Source organism: Rana temporaria, chromosome 3 (genome assembly GCF_905171775.1).
Source record: "Rana temporaria chromosome 3, aRanTem1.1, whole genome shotgun sequence".
NCBI classification, from domain to species: domain Eukaryota; kingdom Metazoa; phylum Chordata; class Amphibia; order Anura; family Ranidae; genus Rana; species Rana temporaria.
This window is the reverse complement of record NC_053491.1, coordinates 457,433,325-457,455,361: the sequence shown is the minus strand read 5'-3', so window position 1 is coordinate 457,455,361 and position 22,037 is coordinate 457,433,325. Positions and strand designations below refer to the sequence as shown.

Here is a 22,037-nt window from a genome sequence, read left to right as displayed (position 1 = left end):
TTTTCTTTTTTCGGAAATTTGGGAAATTCGAAAATTCAGAAATTTGAAAATTCCCATTCTTGAATTTTTGATTTTCGAATTTTGCAATTTCGAATCTCTTTTCGAAATTTCGAATTTTTTAATTTTCGAATTTTTTAATTTTCGAATTTTTTAATTTTCGAATTTCCAAATTTTTTATTTTTACACTGTCCCATTTTTTTTGTATTACTTTTACAAAAAGTAAATTTTTTTGCTTTCAATAAAATAAAAAGATTTACTTCCAGCTTGGATCACAAGTGATATCATGACATCACTCCGGTCCTCCAAGGCCATACAGGTGATCAAAGAGGATCTACTCTTTAATCATAGCTTCTCAGGCCGGAAACGGTAAGCCCGAGAAACACCAGCGAGGGGCTGGAGGGGGCGTCTCCTCCCTCTGCTTCAGAAAGCGCTCCAGCAGTTCAACCGCCAGGGGCAAGAAACGATACCGGGGTTTTGGCTGATATTTTCAGCCATAATCCCGGTAAACCACTTGAAAACCACAATGTATACTGTATATACGTCGGAAAGTGGTCAAAAAACTGATTTTGCTGCAATATTAGAGATTTCCCCCACAGTACTTTTTTCTGTCTCTAGATGTCCTCAGTCGTGTCTGAGGGCTGGCATCTTTCAGCCCACTTCCTCTGAGTCATGTTATCCTGGATGTGCCCCCAACCTCAGACACCTCAAGTCTCCCTCGAGTTGCGGCAGTCTCCCGCATTTGACTGCGGGCTCACGGACACCCGCGAGCCCCAGGTGATCTCCTAGCTGGGCCTGTCACTCAGCCACAGACAGAAGACAGAGCAGCCTGAGCGGCCAAATGGAGTATGGCCGTGGCGGCCGCTGGGGCTGCTATATCTTCTGTCTGTGGCCAGGGGAGGGTGCGGGACAGAGTCGGGAGTGCTCTGCTGGTGGACACTGATGAGGTGGCACTGAGGGACACTGATGGGCAGCACTGATGAGGTGGCACTGAGGGACACTGATGGGCAGCACTGATGGACACTGAGAAGACATTGCCGGAGGAGGGTGAAGAGCCAGAGAGGGGAGAAGAAATCAAAAGAGACATCAGAGGTGCCTTAATAAAACCCTTTAAAAACCTGTGTACTGTGTTCATCTTTGACACTTTTATGGGTGAATGGGTAGGGGTACAATGTACACCATACTTATTCACATAGGGTGGGGGTCGGGATCTGGGGGCCCTCTTGTTAAAGGGGGCTTCCAGATTCCGATAAGCCCCCGCCCGCAGAGCCCAACAACCACCAGCCAGGGTTGTCGGGGAGAGGCCCCTTTCCCCATCAACATGGAGACAAGGTGCTTTGGGGTGGGGGGGCGCAGGGGGGCGCATATGGCCTGGTATGGTCCAGGAGGGGGAGGGGGTGCTCGCTTGTCAACCCCCTTTCCTGACCTGCCGGGCTGCATGCTCTGATAAGGGCTTGGTATGGATCTTGGGGGAGGACCCTCACGCCATTTTTTTGGTGTGGGGGTTCTCCTTAAAATCCTTACCACCAGGGGGTCTAGTATCATCCTGGGGGGAACCCCACGCCATTTTTTTTCCATTTTGGCGGGGGTCCCCTTCAAGATCCTCAGCACACAAGTCCTACCGCATGTCGGAATCGTCATAATCCGACTTCTATTGAAATCAATGGACTCCCATAGGGAACCATTGATTTTGAATAGGGGCAGAGAAACGCCTGACGAAGCCTAATTCTCCGTATACAGCGTTAAACCATGTTTAAAATTATTTTACCGGCATCTGGCATTTTTAGCCTCAGAACGCGCTGGTCCTGGTTTATTTTTGGAGCTTAAAAACCCATATGCTAGTTACAGCTCCTTGTGGGAATGAGGCCATAGAATAACATGGAGAGGCGTTTTTATGCTGTAAAAAAACGCTCCTAAAAATGGCTGTAAAAACGCCCGTGGGCATGAGGCCTAAGGGTTAAGCAGAAGCTGTGCCTGAAAAAGAGGAAGAGCTGATAGCTGTATAGGTGTGTTCTCACCCACAACAATCAATGGGACTTGTTTACTAAAGCCAAAGTTCACCAAAATTCTAATACTGTCCAAAACACTAGTTACAATAATTTGTATTAAGAATTTCCCAGTGAAACTAGCCTGGAAAAAATGTTCTGCAGGTATTTGCTATGCACTTTTTTTTTCCTGTCGTTATCCATTCAGTACCTAGAACCCACCCTTCCTCAACTGTCACTTTTTTTTCCTGCTGTTAAATGGGTTGTAAAGGTTATTTTGGAGTGTCGTGCTCGCCCCCTCCCTTGGACTTGAGGGGGCGAGCAGGAGAGTCAGGACACTCTCCAAGTTGCAGATAGAGAAAGGAGCTGTGTGTTAGTGGGAGTCCTGACTCTCCTGTAGTCCAAGGAAGGGGGCGAGCACGACACTCCACACCAGGGAGAAAGCCTCGCATTACTGTGTGGAGTTACAGACAGAAGAACAGGAAGTGAGGATTTCTCAGAAGAAATAAGGACATTTAAAAGCAAAATGGAAGGATGAGGTAAGTGAAGGAGGACTGCACTAAGGTAAAGGAAGCTATTTAGGGAAAAATGTTTTACCTTTACAACCCCTTTAACCATTCAGTATTTAGAATCCACCCTTCCTCAACTGTCACTTTTTTTCCTGCTGTTAACCATTCAGTATTTAGAATCCACCCTTCCTCAACTGTCATTTTCTCAATACTTTCTCTTTTTATGATTTTTTACAGCTGTCATTTTCTCAATCCTTTCTTTTTCATATGACATTTGCCAGCTGTCATTTTCTCAATCCTTTTTCTTTTTATTACTTTCTCCAACTGTCATTTTCTCAATACTTTCTGTCTTTTTTTTATTACATTTTCCAAATGTCATTTTCTCAATCCTTTCTCTTTTTCATTACATTTGTCAACTGTCATTTAACAATCCTATTTTTTTCCTTTGACATTTGCCAACTGTCATTTTCTCAATACTTTCTCTTCTTATGATTTTTTACAGCTGTCATTTTATCAATCCTTTCTTTTTCATATGACATTTGCCAGCTGTCATTTTCTCAATCCTTTTTCTTTTTATTACTTTCTCCAACTGTCATTTTCTCAATACTTTCTCTCTTTCTATTATTACATTTGTCAACTGTCATTTTCTCAATCCTTACTTTTTCATATGACATTTGCCAGCTGTCATTTTCTCAATCCTTTCTCTTTTTATTACTTCCTCCAAGTGTCATTTTCTCAATCCTTTCTCTTTTTTATTACATTTGTCAACTGTCATTTAACAATCCTTTCTTTTTCCTTTGACATTTGCCAACTGCCATTGTCTCAATACTTTTTCTTTCCTATGGCCTCTCTGACACATGCTGACCGTTTGTCTGTGTACCGCACCTCTAGGGAGCCGAAAGTGTAAAGGGACCCCCCACCCTGCACAGTCAGGCACACCACATGTTCACAGCACACTTGAGTCAGAAGAACAGTCCAGTGCTTTATTTTTATTTTTTATTGAGGGGAATAAACTTGGATAGGGATAGGGATATTATGGGATGCCCACTGGATCAAAGCAGTAGAACTCTTCAGAGACACAACTATATATACGGTCCATATATACATTTCTCCTTTGCCTTTTGCACACAGCTTGATTGTAGAATGACAACTCCCAGGACCAGCTGGCACTGTTCTGATGATCAGACAAATAGCAAATGCCCTTTACAGGCAGGGACCACAGGCCCCTTGTTTGTGTAGCAAATTCCTAGTGCCCAGCTGTTCCCCTGGCTACTGATCCCAGCACCACCTCTTCAGGCACTGCCAGTCCACCTAGCTGCAGCTGCCCCTTTCTCTAGCACCTCTGGCTAAGACTCCACAGTCCTCCCAGGCTCACTCTGCATCCATCCCAGACTGCTCTCACCCAGTCCGCTCAGGCATGCATACTTACCAACAGTCCAGATTTTCTCAGGACATTCACGGTAAATCTAAATCTAAATCCTGGTCTTACCATGTCCCAGGAAAATTCATGGGAAATGGGCTTTTTCCCGGTGCTCTGTGATAAATCGACCCTTGCCGCCGCTAGAGATCCGGGGTTGCCGCTATTTTTGTGAAGAGCAGCTCTCCTTGAGGCCGAGGTGGGGAAGAAACAAGAGGTGGAGCCCGGGTTGTGGGCCAGGCTGCGGTGCGGGGGACAGCTCCATTTCTATTGGCAGCCGCTTTCATTGCTACCCGGACTCCGCCTCTTGTTTGTTCCCCCTTGGCCCTCCATGAGAGATGCTCTTTGCAAAAATGGCGGCGGAGACAACATCTAAATGCCGTCCCTGGACCTCTAGTGGCGGTAAAGCAGCATGGAGGTCTCAGAATCTGATGGCAAGCTGCATCTTGGTGACAAGTAACATGCTGCATCTGGTTACAAAATAAGCTCTGCATCTCTGGTGGCAAGTAGCAAACTTCATCTCTGGTGACAAGTGAGCTCTGCATCTGTGGTGACAAGTAAGCTCTGCATCTCTGGTGGCAAGTGAGCTCTGCATCTGTGGTGACAAGTGAGCTCTGCATCTGTGGTGACAAGTGAGCTCTGCATCTCTGGTGGCAAGTAGCAAACTTCATCTCTGGTGACAAGTGAGCTCTGCATCTCTGGTGACAAGTGAGCTCTACATCTCTGGTGACAAGTGAGCTCTGCATCTTTGGTGACAAGTGAGCTCTGCATCTCTGGTGGCAAGTGAGCTCTGCATCTGTGGGGACAAGTGAGCTCTGCATCTCTGGTGGCAAGTAGCAAACTTCATCCCTGATGACAAGTGAGCTCTGCATCTCTGGTGACAAGTGAGCTCTACATCTCTGGTGACAAGTGAGCTCTGCATCCCTGGTGACAAGTGAGCTCTGCATCTCTGGTGACAAGTGAGCTCTACATCTCTGGTGACAAGTGAGCTCTGCATCTCTGATGACAAGTGAGCTCTGCATCTCTGGTGACAAGTGAGCTCTGCATCTCTGGTGGCAAGTAGAAACTGCATCTCTGGTGACAGGTGAGCTCTGCATCTCTGGTGACAAGTGAGCTCTGCATCTCTGGTGGCAAGTAGAAAACTGCATCTCTGGTGACAGGTGAGCTCTGCATCTTTTTTTTTTAACCACTTTCCGCCCAGCCTATAGCAGAATGAGGGCCGGGCGGTGGTTCAGTCATCCTGACTGGGCATCATATGACATCCAGCAGGATAACAAGCCAGCACATGCCCATGGGGTCATGCAGAGCGGCGACCGGTGGTGTGGTGTGTCAGCCTGACAGAGGCTCTTTACCATGTGATCAGCTGTGTCCGATCACAGCTGATCACAGTGTAAACCAGAAAAGCCATGTATCGGCCTTTACTCTTTAACTGCTCGCACTGATAGACGCCGGTAGAGGAGAGGCGACCGGCTGCTCTCCTGACAGGAAGGGTCTGCACTGATTTATTACCAGTGCAGCCCCCAAGGATGCCCACCCAGGACTACCAGGGAAGCCCACCCATGGCCACCAGGGATGCCCCTCCATGACAATCAGGTAAGCCCACTAGAGCCCACCAGGGATGGCAATCATTGCCCATTAGGGATGGCACTCTGTGCCTATCTGTGTTGAATGCCAGAGCCTCTGATCAGTGCTGCCTAACAGTGCCATCTATCATTGCTGCCCATCATTGCCGCCTATATGTGTTCTCCAGTGCCACCTATAAGTGCTCATCAGTGCCACCTATGTGTGCCCATCAGCTCCACCTATCAGTGCTGCCTATGAGTGCCCATCAGTGTCACCTATCCATGCTGCTTATCAGTGCCACCTCATCAGTGCTAATCAGTACTGCCTCATCAGTGCCAGTCAGTGCAGCCTCATCAGGAGAAAACGTACTTATTTACAAAGTTTTGTAACAGAAACGAAGAAAAACCCCCAGAGGTGATCAAATACCACCAAAAGAGAGCTCTATTTGTGGGGAAAAAAATGATAAAAATGTTGTTTGGGTACAGCGTTGCATGACCGCGCAATTGTCATTCAAAATGTGAGAGCGCTGAAAGCTGAAAATTGGGCAGGAAGGTGTATAAGTGCCCCTTGATGATCGTTTAGATTGAAACATGTCGGGAATTTGCTGACAATACTGCTCTTTGTTACATGCCTGTTACCAATGCTGAAAATGTGAGTGTAACCCATTTTTTGATTTTGCTATCAAGTAAACTTTTAAACGGATTTACACTATGTGCATTTTTGCCTTCTTTTTTCTAACTTCCGTTGTATTGGGTGTCTGAACCTCCATATGGACCCAAGTCTACAACCTAATACAAGGTGCTTCTGAACCGACTTTCACCTGATCCTGTGTTGGACTTCACCTCCTCGCTGGTATCATCAACTTTAAAGCGCAAATGACCCACTAGGTATATGCCTATTCTGGGTCCACAGCTTCTGGTAAGCCTCCATTCATTTCGGTGCTGGATTTATACATCTTTTTTACCTATGAAGATTTATTACCATTTCTTTATTGAAGTTTATTTTGCACATTTATCCACTGTGAACTGAATTTTGAGGATTCATTTATTATTAATTTTTTCACAGTTTTTTATGGACTACTTTAATGTGTTTCATACGGACACTTTTCAATGATTGGTTAATTATTAATATACCCAATCCTTTATCCCACTTATAATTAGCGCTACACTTTATGTTTTATTTTGTTTGTTTTTCGGAATTGATCCATTCCGTGGTGTTGGCTGCATTTTATAAGTTTTTTATAGTAGCGCGGTGTTTATCTATACTTCTAGTATAGTTATTTTCCAAACATGTGTGCAAAAAATGCAGAACAACTGCCCTGGCAATGAAAGGTTCAAAGGCCTATTCCCATAGGTTACAGCAGCGCCCCCAAGTGTAAACCCCCTATAAGGTCACAATGTTGAGTTTCACAGTCGTTGTGAAAATGTTTATCAATTTTTTTCCCCCTTCCATTGATGATAATACACGTCACATACAAGGCCGAGGTAAAATATAAATAAATAGATTTATTAAATATACAAACAGTATAAAAATGTCATACTCAGCAATATAAATCTCAATTAACAAATATAATCATTTATTTTATAGCTCACACACTTCATACAGCTCACACATTCACACTACCCGTGGCTCCACATTTCCCCCCTTAGTAGTCCTTCAAGCTCCTTTAGAATCAAAGCTTCTCTCAGCCGTAGCGACTTTTCACTATCGCTGGTCAAAAGGTGATGGAGGTGAGGTACTGAATATCATCACTAGATGGCACTAGACTCATGGCTCCATGACTTGTCCTATGAACAGCAGTGTACCTAAAAGAAAGAATAAGAGACGTTGTATCTCAATGTCGTAAAGTACAATGCATATTTTTACATCCACTCTATTACTAAAATGATTTTATAATAAAAATAATAATAATAATAATAATAATAATAATAATAATAATAATAAAAAAATACAAAAAATAAATTAAAAATAAATGAATATATATTTTTTTCTCTTGTAGTGAGCTATGAATGTCAGTTCCAGCTTCTGCTAGGCTAGGGCCATTGCAAGAGGGTCCTAAACACTCCTTGGGGGGACTTTTCATTTATTTAGTGTTATGGACAATGACTGTAAAAACCCCAAAGCTAACTTGAAACACTTGAAGTTCTCACCACCGAAGTTGTCAAAACCTCTAATCAACTTCACCTACTACAGTCAACTTGAGAGAAATGACCACTTAAAGACTGACCCCCGTTTTGAAATTTGGGGCCAGAGCCACAGACGAAGTACGCCGGCGTATCTACTCATACGCCAGCGTACTTTCAAATTTCCCGCGTAGTATCTTTAGTTTGAATCCTCAAACCAAGGTACGACGGCATCTGGGTAAGATCCGACAGGCATACGCCTTCGGATCTTAGATGCAATACTTCGGCGCCCGCTGGGTGGAGTTCGCATCGTTTTCCGCGTCGGGTTTGCAAATTAGCGATTTACGACGATCCACGAACGTACACGCGGCCGTCGCTGTTTCTAACGTCGGCTTTTTCCGGCGTATAGTTAAAGCTGGTATTTTATGGCGTATAGATAGACTTTCCATGTTAAGTATGGCCGTCGTCCCCGCGTTGAAATTAGAATTTTTTTTATTTTTTGCGTAAGTCGTCCGTGAAAAGTTAAAAAAATGACGTCCTAGCAACGTCATTTAGCACAATGCACGGCGGGAAATTTCGGGACGACGCATGCGCAGTTCATTTGGCGCGGGGACGCGCTTCATTTAAATGAAACCCGCCCCCAACCCGCCCAATTTGAAATCCGCCGCCAGAAATACACTATGCCGCCGTAACTTACGGCGCGAACTTGCTGAGGATTCGAATATACGCCAGGTAAGGTATGGCGGCGTAGTGTATCTCTGATAGGCTGCGCCGATCGAAATGTATGTGGATCTGGCCCTTGGTGTTTACAAGTTAAAATCAGTTAAAAATAAATAAATAAATAGAACATGTTTTAAATTTCTCCTATGGATAAAAAAACGCTAAAAAAATCCGATCGTCTGTGTGGAACTCCATCGGATAAAAATCCACGCATGCTCAGAATCAAGTCGACACATGCTCGAAAGCATTGAACTTCATTTTTTTCGGCTCGTGTTTTACGTCACCACGTTTTGGCACAAACGGATTTTTGACTGATGGTGTGTAGGCAAGACTGATGAAAGTCAGCTTCATCGGATATCCGACGAAAAAATCTATCGGATTAGATTCCATCAGATATCCGATCGTGTGTACAGGGCTTTAAGGTTCAATTTTTTTCTTTAAAATAATAAGCACATCTTCCTTACCTGCTTTGTGTAGTGATTTGCACAGAGCAGCCCTGAGCCTCCTCTTCTCGGGTCCCCCCGCCAGTGTTTCTGGCCCCTCCCTCTTTCCCCCAGACCAAGCAGCTTGCTTACTCCCAGGCCGCTTCTGTATGTCTATGGGACACACAGAGTGTGGTTCAGTCCTGCCCCCCCACTTCCTCATCACTGCCTGTGATTGGCACTCAGCCAATGGGGAGGTAGAGACCCGGGAGAGCCTCGGCTCTCATGCACATCACTGGATTGAGATAAGGCTCAGGTAAGTATTAGGGAAGAGCTGAATGCAGTAAGGTAAAAAAAACCTTCAGTCTTTACAACCACTTTAAATGAGAGGACTGCTGTATTCATAGGGCATACAACTTACACTACTATGGGAATTAGAGCATGCCTCACCTGTTGGGTTGTGTCGGATGAGGAACAAGAAAGGATGGTCCATGATCACTTCAAGAGGAGCCATACGAGCCAGCAGAATCGCAGCTGTGGAAAGATTGACATATTAGTAACCATATCTGTGCAGCCCTACTAGGGCAAATATATTGATGACTTTTGTTTTATATGCTAATTCTTCTAAAACCCGATGCTTTTCACTCTGCACTGAGGAGCTATATTTACTTAGTCACATTGATCTGTTGACTTTGCAGCTATTGTTCAGTATCATCTAAAATTTACAGTCAGCATTCAGGCCCTGATGAAAGGTGTTGTGAGATCACAAAATGTGTCGGCTTTTTTACCTTTTGTAGTGAAAAAATAATATTTCATTGGACTCATTCAAGTTTTTGTGATGCTCTCATTCTTTTATTGTACTCTGGAATACTTCAGGACCCTCTAGAACAGGGCCGTGGCTGCCTCCAGTTAGCTGCAGATCCCCTAACCTCCCAAAGTGTCTCACAACTCCCAAAGTGCCATTCAACCATAATGGCCTACAGTGCCCTTCAATAGCTCACAGTGCCCTCAGGCCCTTAAGAGTCCCCACATTGCCTGCCAACTTCTCATAGTGCCCCTACAGAGCCTCCAGCCCCTCATAGTGTCCCCAACAGTGTCACACAGTGCCCTCAGGCCCCAAAGAGTCCCCACACTTCCTGCCAACTTCCCATAGTGCCCCCAGACCCCCTTCCCACAGAGAATCCAGCCCCTCACAGTGCCCCCAACAGTATCCCACAGTGCCCTCAGGCCCCAAAGAGTCCCCACACTTCCTGCCAACTTCCCATAGTGCCCCCAGACCCCCTTCCCACAGAGAATCCAGCCCCTCACAGTGCCCCCAACAGTGTCCCACAGTGCCCTCAGGCCCCAAAGAGTCCCCACACTTCCTGCCAACTTCCCATAGTGCCCCCAGACCCCCTTCCCACAGAGAATCCAGCCCCTCACAGTGCCTACAACAGTGTCCCACAGTGCCCCCAGGCCCCAAAGAGTCCCCACACTTCCTGACAACTTCCCATAGTGACCCCAGCCCCCCTCTCACAGAGCTTCCAGCCCCTCATAGTGCCCCCAACAGTGTCCCACAGTGCCTCCAGGCCCCAAAGAGTCCCCACACTTCCTGCCAACTTCCCATAGTGCAAACAGAGCCTCTGGCCCCTCATAGTACCCCCAACAGTGTCCCACAGTGCCTCCAGACCCCAGAAAGTCCCCACACTTCCTACCAACTTCCCATAGTGCCCCCAGCCACCCTCCCACAGAGTCCCCCATAGTACCCCCAAAAGTGTCCCACAGTGTGCCCGAGTCCCCCAGCAGTGCCTTCCAATCTCCCACAAAACCCCCAGCTTCCTGGGAGAGACCCCAAGCCCCTCCATGCCTCACAGTTGCCCCTAGCTTTCTCCAGAAACCTCATTGCCTGCAGGACCACCAAGTCTTCAGAATCTCCTAACGCCCTGTAGACCTTCTATCCCCTTATCGTGACACCCAGCCCCTTTTAGGGTCTTACAGAATTTCAATACATATTTTGTATTCCTATACTTTATTTTTTACTGTTCGGGCATTAAAGATTTTGGAAGTATTTACTGGACACTGACCTCAACAAGGTTCAGAAACACTTATGTAGGGCACCATAGTTGAGAGTTGCCTTTAAAAGTTGGATACTAACTTTGATATCTACCTATCAAAGGGTGCAGCACTCCACCACCATATATCTTGTTAGATTTCAGTATGTTTTATGTATTTAAAGTATTTTACATGGATCTCTGCAATTTTCCCCTCTTGGCATACAGAGGCAGCGCTGGGAACAGCATACCTCCCAATATTTTGAGATGGGAATAAGGGACACCTACTGGCAAGTGTATATAGGCATAGGACACACCCCCCGCCACACCCCCTTAAAGGAGAACTAAAAAAAAAAGGCTAATTGAATCTACAAGGGACTGTTTTTACCACTACTATTCCTTTATATTGGCTTTTAAATTGTATAAATAGAGCAATTTATAATTTGGATGAAAGGTTTAGCACTGGGAAGCACCTTTTGAAAGATAAAAAGTGAATTTTTTATACAACTTTATAGATTAGAACAAAATGAGGGGGAAATAATGACATTGCTCTAAATCAGGGACAGTCCCTCCAAGTCAGTGAGGCCCCGTTCACACATCCGAGGAACTCGACGTGCCAAACACATCGAGTTCCTCGTCGAGTTCAGTGTTGAAGCCGCCGAGGATCCCGGCGGGCCGACTTTCCTCATTGAACAACGAGGAAATAGAGAACATGTTCTCTATTTGGCCCGACGAGTTTCTCGGTAGAATCCAGCTTCGATCGAGTTTCTGGCTGAATTCTGCCGAGAAACTCGGTCGCGTGTACGGGGCCTGACAGTTGGGAGCTATGTGAACAGTAAGACTGCATTCTCATATCCTGAAATTCAGGACCATTTTATAAATGCTGGTGAGATGTAGGTGGCCACACAACCCTCAGATGGAATGTACAATTTCCTTCCTACGAGGGCCTGCCTAAACATTCCATTCACTTTATATTCAGATAAGCCCTCATACTAGCTGGTAACTCTAATGAAGACCATGGCCTCATTTGATACCAGTAAAGACTTGACCTCTTACCTGTAGCAGCTGAAGCTCTTGTTCCACTTTCCGTCACTTCAACTTTGATTTTCTGGAATGCTTCTGACACATACAGTGGCCTTTCATCTTTAGTGGGAAAAAAAAATAGATTGTTCTATTAGAAAATGAAGCAAATTCCTAACCCAACACTGCTAAGAAGCAAGCTCTGCTATGCTCTTCCCCATTAATTAATTTTTCCGGTTACTTACTTGACAAGCGGCTGAAGTCGGCTTTTTCCTCTGAGAACATGTCTTCAATGCCGAGGCGCTCAAGAGGAGTCTTCAGATTGACCTCACTGACCAGAGAAAATCTGAGGACAAGAGAGATTATTAATATCGTATTCAGAAGGATTTGAAGAAAAATACGAGGCTACCATCGCAGATCTACCATACTTAAATGCTAATTGCAGGCTGGCGCTGGCTTTAGCACTTATGGACCCAGATCAAGCATGCAGATTAAAATGTTAGGGTCAGTTTAAAAACTGATCTACCTATAACCAGGTAATTAGAATTTACCAAAGGAAACATCTGCAGTGAACCCTCCGTTGTCTCTCACTATAGGGTTATGCCGCGTACCAGGCCCAGACTGGCCATAGGGCATACCAGGCATTTGCCCGGTGGGCCGCATGTCACGTCTCCCCCAGTTTAACATGCAGGGGGGTGTCTGTGTACCAAACTGTGGGGGGCTGTGTAATGTAAAGGGGTCCAGAGGTGCAAGGTTCTGTGTAATGTAAAGGGGGCCAGAGATGCAGAGTGCTGTGTAATGTAAAGGGGTCCAGAGGTGCAAGGTTCTGTGTAATGTAAAGGGGGCCAGAGATGCAGAGTGCTGTGTAATGTAAAGGGGTCCAGAGGTGCAAGGTTCTGTGTAATGTAAAGGGGTCCCAGAGGTGCAGGGTGCTGTGTAAAGTAAAGGGGTCCAGAGGTACAAGGTGCTGGAACCCCACATCCCATCATTAACCGCCACGCCCCCCCGGGGCTACTTAGTCTAAGATGCCCGGGCCTATTTTTTGTCCCAGTCCGGGCCTGCCGTGTACACACAATCGGAAATTTCGACAAGAAAACCGTGGATTTTTTTCTGACGGAATGTTGGCTCAAACTTGTGTTGCATACACACGGTCACACAAATCTTATCAGAAATTCCGACTGTCAGGAACGCGGTGACGTACAACACGTGCGACGAGCCGAGATCAATGAAGTTCAATAGGCAGTTTGGCTTGATTCTGAGCATGCATGTTTTTTTGCACGTCGGAATTTCATACAGAAGAGCAGTTTTTCCGATAGAAACTTTTTCCGTCTGAAAAATAGAGAACCTGCTCTCTATCTTTTGTTGGCTGAAATTCTGACAGAAAAAGTCAGATGGAGCATACATACGGTCGGAATTTCCGCCAAAAAGCTCACATTGGACTTTTCTTGTCGGAATTTCTGATCGTGTGTACACGGCATGACTTTCAAGATCTATAGTCTAAACTCATTTTAAAACATCAGAGTTGTATTGATCCCCATATACAGCCTACTAACAATCTTGTTTTATTTTTTTATTTTTTGTTTGTTAATATGGAGCTTAGTTGGTCTCCCAGTCCAGACACCCGTTGAGGTTCATTTACTAAAACTTGATAGTGCAAAATTTGGTGCAGCTCTGCATAGTAACCAATCAGCTTCCAGTTTTCTTTTTTGTCAAAGTTTAATTGAACACGCTGAAGTCAGAAGCTGATTGGCTACCATGCACAGGTGCACCAGATGGTGTATAGGACATCAGTGGACATGGTGGGTGTACATCTGTGCCCAACCCCTACAATGAAAGTAATTACATGTAGATGTTGGTCATAATTAACTAAAGGGACATTGGTGTTTCATTGTTTATTAGATGCTAGAGTGTTGAACTTCCATGCAGTTTCTTCTATCTCTTGAGGACCAAGTCTAAACACCTGCTTTGGACATTTAAGGGGCTCCTGCTCTCCCAGTTGGACTAAAATTAAATTTTTGGGTAAAGTGACCTTCCTTCAGTTCTTCCTGTATGTGACTGTTTGAGGCCCCAAAAAGTGTTGGGTCATTTACCCCTAAAACTGCACTGGGTTCAGTTTTCATGGAAATTAAAATTAGTAGAGTTCTATTTTTAAAGAACATCTCCAAACAAAATAGATTCTCAAGCTGTAGGTGGAACAGAACATTGTTGTTTTTCCCAGTTTGTCCTGAATGCTGTCCCAAGCAAAGCTTAGCATGGTGACACAATTAGAATGGCTAAAACATTTGAGATTTGGGACAGCCCCCTATTGTGACCCTTCTGGGACCCTTTTAAAATGTAGACTTTGTGTTTCAGCTCTGCTGCACCAAATATCAGTTTTAAGTAAAAATTTATTGGGATCAGACTATGAAAAGACATGGGATAATCCTTACTTAGGCAAAACCAGGAGACGGGTTAATTTCTGCATACTGGCTTTCCATTGGTTGATGAGCTCTGGAGTCAGGATGTTCGTGATGGCGGACAGTGGTACACGTTTCTCATAAGGCGCAGCTATCAACATGCTGAGGTCCCCCCCTTCATATGGAAGCTCAATGACATCATAATACTCTCCATCTGGAGTTTCGAATTCACCTAAGGGACAAGAGAATTTATTATACTGTTAAATTAGTCCCTGCCTGGTAATATCTACTGTAATGAATTTAATGGAAATATCCTGTTGGTCAATACTTACTACAGTTGTACTTGGCGGTATTGGCCATCATTTGGGTTTGGACCTCAGATCCATCGGAACGGTAGAATGGCCTACTGTGAGTGGCCTTTTCTGGGAATGGGATGGCCCATTTTCCATTGAAACTAACAGCGCTGAGTAAGACCAGTCGGGTCAGTGGTGAAATGGAATTGCTTTCCAATAAGTCCTTTATCATTCCTACAACATAAGCAGACATTGGTCAGTGTGAAGCAAACCTAAAGCATAAAGGTTATCATTAAATCCTCTGTTACTTTCAAAGGTATTGAAATGTCCCTTGTGTACCTTTCAGTGAAGGTATAAGGAGATCACACCCACGGACCTGTTTGCAATTGCCTTGGAAAGATTCTGCGGAAGTCTGATTGGCTTTGCCCTACTTGTTCTCCAACATTTGCAGTGTGAACCAACCTGATGCTATATATGTCACTCTATGCCAACACTTTGATTAATTACTGTTCTTTGAGAGTCACCTGGTATGCACATTTGTGTCAGGTCAGTGACACCACCATTAGTGAAGGATAAGGATGACAGCCTGAAGCTTGTACCTTTAAAATAAGTCAATAAAGGGACTCTCTACTTTGTCTATGCAGCTTATGCAAACCCTCTGTCCTCTGCACCACTGCTCAGGCTATGTGAGCGAAAGAAAGGTCCTAGGTAAGCTATGAGTTGCTGGAGTCATATCTCATACAGGGCTAAGGACTCCCTACGACTACGTGAAAGCACTGTTTGGCCCAGTGTCACATGGAGCATGCTCCTCCATACATGGCTGTACCAGGTATTTACTTTGACTCCCTGCACTATACATACAGAGTAGTGGGGGGGCAAAGGAAGAATGTGTTTATGTTGGGGAGGGAATGAAAGCAAACCTGTTACTTAGCCTTGAATAGGTAAAACACAGGTTTGCTCTTAAGATTGCAGACAAAGACCACAAATGGGTCCATGGTTTGACATCCATCAAACATTTCCTTGCAGGTACAAAACAACATAGTCAGTTTGACTTGGGTGTCATTATGGTGAAAGCAAAATCTTATAGGCTGAAAAAACTCTCTAAATAAGTCAAATTATCCAATGTCCTAAATATTCAGAACCCTAAACTCAGCTTTCAACGGCCTTCTCACCATCGGTTTGGTTCTCCACCCATTTGTTCAAGATATCCTTAGCTTGCAATGGGTCTGTAAAGTTGATCTGGGCTACATGGCGCTGGAAGATCGCCTGGAATCTTTTCAGGAAGCCTGGAGTCAAGTCAAGGTCCCGTTGTACGAAAAGTCCATCAGCTAAATTCACCCTTGTGGAGTGTTCACCGGAGACATTGGAGCCGCTAATTTGATGGCGGATTTTGCGAAGAGCAGTAGACACCGTTCTTTCTAAAGGAGCAAGAATACGAGAGTAAGTGGAATTCATACTTACAGTTAAACTCAACACTGAAATCAATGTCAGGTGTCCAGCATCAATCATACTTCACAGAGCCAGCGGCATGGGGCCAGTAGAACTTCTCAGCTTGTTTTTTAGGTAAGAAACCACTGGCACCAATGATCGTGTTAACAGTCTGTAAGGGAAACAATCTTCCCACCGAATTACAGAATTTCTAATGTAAGGGTCATTCTTCCCACTGACCACCAATGTAAGGGTCATTCTTCCTACTGACCACCAATGTAAGGCACATTCAACCCACTAATAATCAATGTAAGGGTCATTCTTTCTAGTGATCACCAATGTAAGGAGCATTCTTCCCACTCATCACCAATGTAAGGGACATCCTTCCCACTGATTACCAATGTAATTGTCATTCTTCCCACTGACCACCAATTTTAGGGTGATTCTTTCCACTGATCACCAATGTAAGGATCATTCTTCCAATTGATCGCCAGTGTAAGGGTAATTCTTCCCACTGATAACCAATGTAAGGGTCATTCTTCCCACTGATCACCAATGTAAGGAACATTCTTCCCACTGATCACCGATGTAATGGTCATTCTTCCCACTCACTACCAATGTAAGCGTTATTTCCACCCTGACCACCAATGTAATGGTCATTCTTTCCACTGATCACCAGTGTAAGGCTAATTTTTCCCAATGACCACCAATGTAAGGGTCATTCCTTCCATTGTCTACCAAACTTTGAGGAAACCACACTGACCACATGGTATGGTTTCCACTGACCACCAATGTGGTGTATCTATAATATGATGATCTATTTAAGAGATAATAATTTTTAGCAGGGATACTCTAAATATCTGAAATTGATTTCAAGGGTTCCTCTATGATTAAAAAGGTTGAGAAAGTCTGTTATAAACAGTGAGATTCACCTAAAAAAATGCCCATTGGCTTACCAGAGTATCCATAATTAAGAGCTGTCCGAAATTCTTCCAGTGTCTCCCCATCTGCCCCGGACTGAAGGATGTTCAATGCAGAGGTAGCGCCATAAGGTGAGAACCCCAAATTTTTATGTTTGTGCTCCCGCAGAACCTCCTGGAACAAACGAAGGCCAAAACCAGCATCCCTCTGGGCCACTTTATTCAGGGTGTTTGGGCGTAGAGCTGCCGCTGTCCATGACAGAAAGGTAAGTGCCAATAGCCTGTAAAAATACAAAAATAAGCATTAACATGCTTAAATTTATCAATTTCAAAGCCGACCCCACCATCAGTTTATATTCGCCTTCCCTTTGCTCCCCCATTGCTTTTCTTGGGCGTCTAGGAGCAAAGGGAAAAAGTCCTGTGAGAGTTTTGACTTTGAGCTTAGACACGTTTGAGGATTTTCTTCTCACCAGGTGACAGTGCTGTGGGCATGAGCAGCCATTCGTCAAGCATCAGCACTGTCAAATGGGAGGAATGGGAGTGAGTCCACAAGAAAGTTGTCTGATGGGAACTGCTATTAAAGTGACCCTGTTACCTGTTACCTTGCCCTGCATGGACAAATCTCAGGTTCACTTGATGTGATCTAAGTGTAAGTGAAGGTCATTTTAACATTGCATGCAAACACAACTAACAAGCGCTGGACCTGTAATTGGTCCTCAGATTTGAAACAATTAAAAAAAGTATTAGAAATATTTACATCTATTACTTATACAGTGGAACCTCGGATTACGAGCATAATCCGTTCCAGGAGAATTCTCGTAATCCACAGTACTTGCATATCAAAGCGAGTTTCCCCATAGAAGTCAATGGAAACGAAAATAATTTGTTCCGCATTGACTTCAATGTCGTGCAATACCGCATGTGGCCAGAGATGGGGGGGGGGGGTGCCAGGGAGTCTCGGAAACACAGCTTGGCTGACCTCGTAAACCTTTGGAAACACCCGGGAACTGAGTTATTCAGAGTATTTCTGAGAATTTCCAAACGGCTCTGCTCGGCTCCAGCGCCCCTGCACCTCAGGCCAAATGCGATACTGCAGGCCCCATTAGCTTGAATTCTGCTTGTTTTGCGAGACAACACTCGCAAACTGAATCAGAATTAAAAAAAAAAAAGTTGCTTGTCTTTCAAAATGCTCGTTATCCGCGTTACTTACAGTACATCAACATTTTATAAGGGAATGCAGTTCTTTCAGTTTTTTCAGGGCAGATTTGTATTGATATGGTTGCATTAGGGCAACACTGACAGTACTTGATAGTACTTAATTGAGGCCAAGTATTCAAGGGGTTGTAAAGAAAAAAAAAAATTCCCCTGAATAGCTTCCTTTACCTTAGTGCAGTCCTCCTTCACTTACCTCATCCTTCCATTTTGCATTTAAATGTCCTTATTTCTTCTGAGAAATCCTCACTTCCTGTTCTTCTGTCTGTAACTACACACAGTAATGCAAGGCTTTCTCCCTGGTGTGGAGAAAGCATTTTGAGGGGGGAGGGGGCGAGCAGGAGTGTCAGGACGCCCACTAACACACAGCTCCTTTCTCTATCTGCAAAGTAGAGAGTGTCCTGACTTGCCTGCTCGCCCCCTCCCCCCTCAAGAGGCTTTCTCCACACCAGGAAGAAAGCCTTGCATTACGGTGGTGAGTTACAGACCGAAGAACAGGAAGTGAGGATTTCTCAGAAGAAATAAGGACATTTAAATGCAAAATGGAAGGATGAGGCAAGTGAAGGAGGACTGCACTAAAGTAAAGGAAGCTATTTAGGGAAAAAAAAATTCCTTTACAACCCCTTAAAATGCCCAATAGGCAGACCCAGCCACTGCCCATTTTCGGTGGAACCTGTTTATAGATAATAATAATAATTATAATAATAATTGTTATTGTTTTTATTATTTCAATATAATTATTATTACCATTGGTAAAGTATTATAATTAAATATAAAAATATTTTAATTATAAAATATGATAAATGAGATTATAGTAATCATATTCAAAAGAAAATACTAATTCCTGGCATTCCTGGAGCCTGTACATAGCTAATACTAATACTACTATTAATATTATTAATAGTAATACTTTTTTTTATTATTTCAATGTAATATCATTATTACATTTTTATAATTAAATATTTTTGTTCAATGTAATATCATTATTACATTTTTATAATTAAATATTATTATATTATAAAAAAAATAATAATGACATTATAGTATTAAAATTAAAATAACAATAGTAATAAAAATAATAATAACAAAAATGTCAACAACAACCTAATAAAATAAGATAAAAAAGCTTTAGACCTGTGCGTGGTTTACAAAAGATCGCTCCTAACAGGTACAGTTTGTTCCTCCCACAACTTAATTCTATCTTATGAAAGTACATTTTGTGAACAGAGTGGGAGAGATTGGTGAGGAGGAAATTGAGGAAGAATCACGCAGGGTTATTCCAGGTAATACATGCATTAATAATAAAAAAGGAAACTTGTAGTTAAAGGATATGGAGGATGGCAATGCTGACTTCTCCTTCTGAAAATGTTTGTTGCCTGACTGTCATGCTGATCCAATGGCTTCAGTATTTCCTGAGTCTGACCAGGAAGAAAATATGAAGCCCAGGAACTTGGACTGAACTTGGACTTCACTTTGACTTTCAAATGCTTGTTCCAAGGCCAAGAGTTAAGCAAGGGAAGCTCAAATACTTATCTTAGTACGTTGCCTTAAATTTAAAAGCCTAAGGTTATTTTTGTTAATCAGCATAAATTACAGTACTTGCATTCAATGAGAAGCATCCCTTGTGTTAGTGGCTGCTCTTTTAGTTGAAATAGGAAGTCCTCCCCCCCCCCCACCCCGCAGCCGTAGCCTTCCAGTGCTGCGCTGGTTAGGAAGTTTTACTATAGTGTCCATCAATGGAAAACTTTCTATGAATGGAGGAGCTGGATCTTGCATTAATCAGCCTATCCTTCATTCATAGAAGTTGTAATACAGTGTCCATCAATGGAAACCTCTCTATTAATGGAGGAGCTGGACCTTGATTTCATCAGCCTATTCTTCATTCATAGAAGATGTAATACAGTGTCCATCAATGGAAACCTCTCTATTAATGGAGGAGCTGGACCTTGATTTCATCAGCCTATTCTTCATTCATAGAAGATGTAATACAGTGTCCATCAATGGAAACCTCTCTATGGATGGAGGAGGTGGACCTTGCATTGATCAGCCTATCCTCCGTTCATAGAAGTTGTACTACAGCATCCATCAATGGAAACCTCTCTATGGATGAAGGAGGTGGACCTTGTATGCATCAGCGTGTCCTCTGTTCATAGAATCTGTAATACAGGGTCCATCAATGGAAACCTCTCTATGAATGGAGGAGCTGGACCTTGCATTGATCAGCCTCTCCTTCATGCATAGAAGTTGTAATACAGTGTTCATCAATGGAAACCTTTCTATTAATGGAGGAGCTGGACCTTGCATTGATCAGCCTATTTTTCATTCATAGAAGTTGTAATACAGCGTCCATCAATGGAAACCTCTTTATGAATGGAGGAGCTGGATCTTGCATTAATCAGCCTATGCTCGGTTCATAGAAGTTGTAATACAGTGTCCATCAATCAATGGAAACCTCTCTATTATTGGAGGAGCTGGACCTTGCATTAATCAGCCTATCCTTTATTCATAGAAGTTGTAATACAGTGTCCATCAATGGAAACCTCTCTATTATTGGAGGAGCTGGACCTTGCATTTTTCAGCCTATCCTTCATTTATAGAAGATGTAATACAGTGTCCATCAATGGAAACCTCTCTATGGGTGAAGGAGGTGGACCTTGTATACATCAGCATGTCCTCTGTTCATAGAAGCTGTACTACAGGGTCCATCAATGGAAACCTCTCTATGAATGGAGGAGCTGGACCTTGCATTGATCAGCCTCTCCTTCATTCATAAAAGTTGTAATACAGTGTCCATCAATGGAAACCTTTCTATAGTTGGAGGAGGTGGACCTTGCATTAATCAGCCTATCCTCCGTTTAGAGAAGTTGTACTACAGCATCCATCAATGGAAACCTTTCTATGAATGGAGGAGGTGGACCTTGCATTAATCAGCATATCCTTCATTCATAGAAGTTGTAATACAGTGTTCATCAATGGAAACCCCTCTGAATGGAGGAGGTGGACCTTGCATTCATCCACCCTACCTGTTGGAGTTCTACCATAGAATCCTAGTGCAAGTCTTCCATTATTAGCGCTCCCTGGAGGATGAATTGAATGGCCAGGTGTCATGGATAACGCATGTTCAGATAGGGACGTTGTAAAACATTCTGCTTAGAAGAACAGGCCCCCCGAACAGCCATTTATCTACAATAGCCAGTCTTGACATGCTCAAAGTATTACATTAATAGTATCGAAATTTAAAAGGTTCTAAATGTTCATGGAGACAGCAATAAAAATTGGGCAGAGATTCTAACCTTGGAAAGTTATTTGTATTGCTGTCTCCATGAACATTTAGAACCTTTTAAATTTCGATATTCCATCCAATGCAAAAAAATAAAAATAAATGTAAACATTTTAAATGAAATGGGTTGTTGAGATGTGTCCTCCTAGTCTTAGTAGATATAAAGGACATTGTACAATCAGATTGTGTATAGTGTATGGCCACCAATAGTTTTAAAGAATTGATGAAAATTTGTAAAAGCCATAATAATAACTAAAAAATTAGTATTGCGTAAAATTATAAAAAAAAAAGAACAAAGTTCCTCTTCAGAATACTCACTGCATGTTTATGATCATCTTGTAGCAACGTAGAGACTTGTAATATCCAGAGACGGAGGATCCCGGGGCGATATGAGCGGAGTTGTACTTTGTACTTTCTCCAGCTGTAGGCTGATGTGCAGTGTGGATTGTCCCGGCCAAGTATTTATACATAATATCCCCCCCCCCCCACCACCACTCCCTCCTCCCATCATCGGGGTGTGACCCAACAACACGAGGAAGCCTCCTGCACTGTCTGCAGCCAGATGTGAATAATCACTACACCATGTGTGTGAATGTACACTTCTCCATATTTAGCCGTCTGTCAACCAAAGTGACCTCATCGGGAGAAGTTTGTCTATTGCGGTTATTATTATTTCCCTGCCTGGACTAGAATAGAGCAGTGTGTGCGCCAGGCGGAAAAAG

General features: G+C 43.5%; 1 protein-coding gene across 1 annotated transcript; it reads right to left on the bottom strand.

Moving 5' to 3' along the window:
- Nucleotides 1–6,956: 6,956 nt before the first annotated feature.
- On the bottom strand, nt 6,957–21,761 carry SERPINE1 (serpin family E member 1). The gene is made up of 9 exons (XM_040346709.1): nt 21,634–21,761; nt 16,860–17,104; nt 15,648–15,893; nt 14,515–14,709; nt 14,216–14,414; nt 12,032–12,132; nt 11,823–11,909; nt 9,187–9,270; nt 6,957–7,276 (listed from the first exon to the last, which is right to left on the bottom strand). The coding sequence occupies exons 1-9, from the start codon at nt 21,648–21,650 to the stop codon at nt 7,239–7,241; spliced, it is 1,212 nt and encodes a 403-aa protein (XP_040202643.1). The 5' UTR covers nt 21,651–21,761; the 3' UTR covers nt 6,957–7,238.
- Nucleotides 21,762–22,037: the final 276 nt, after the last annotated feature.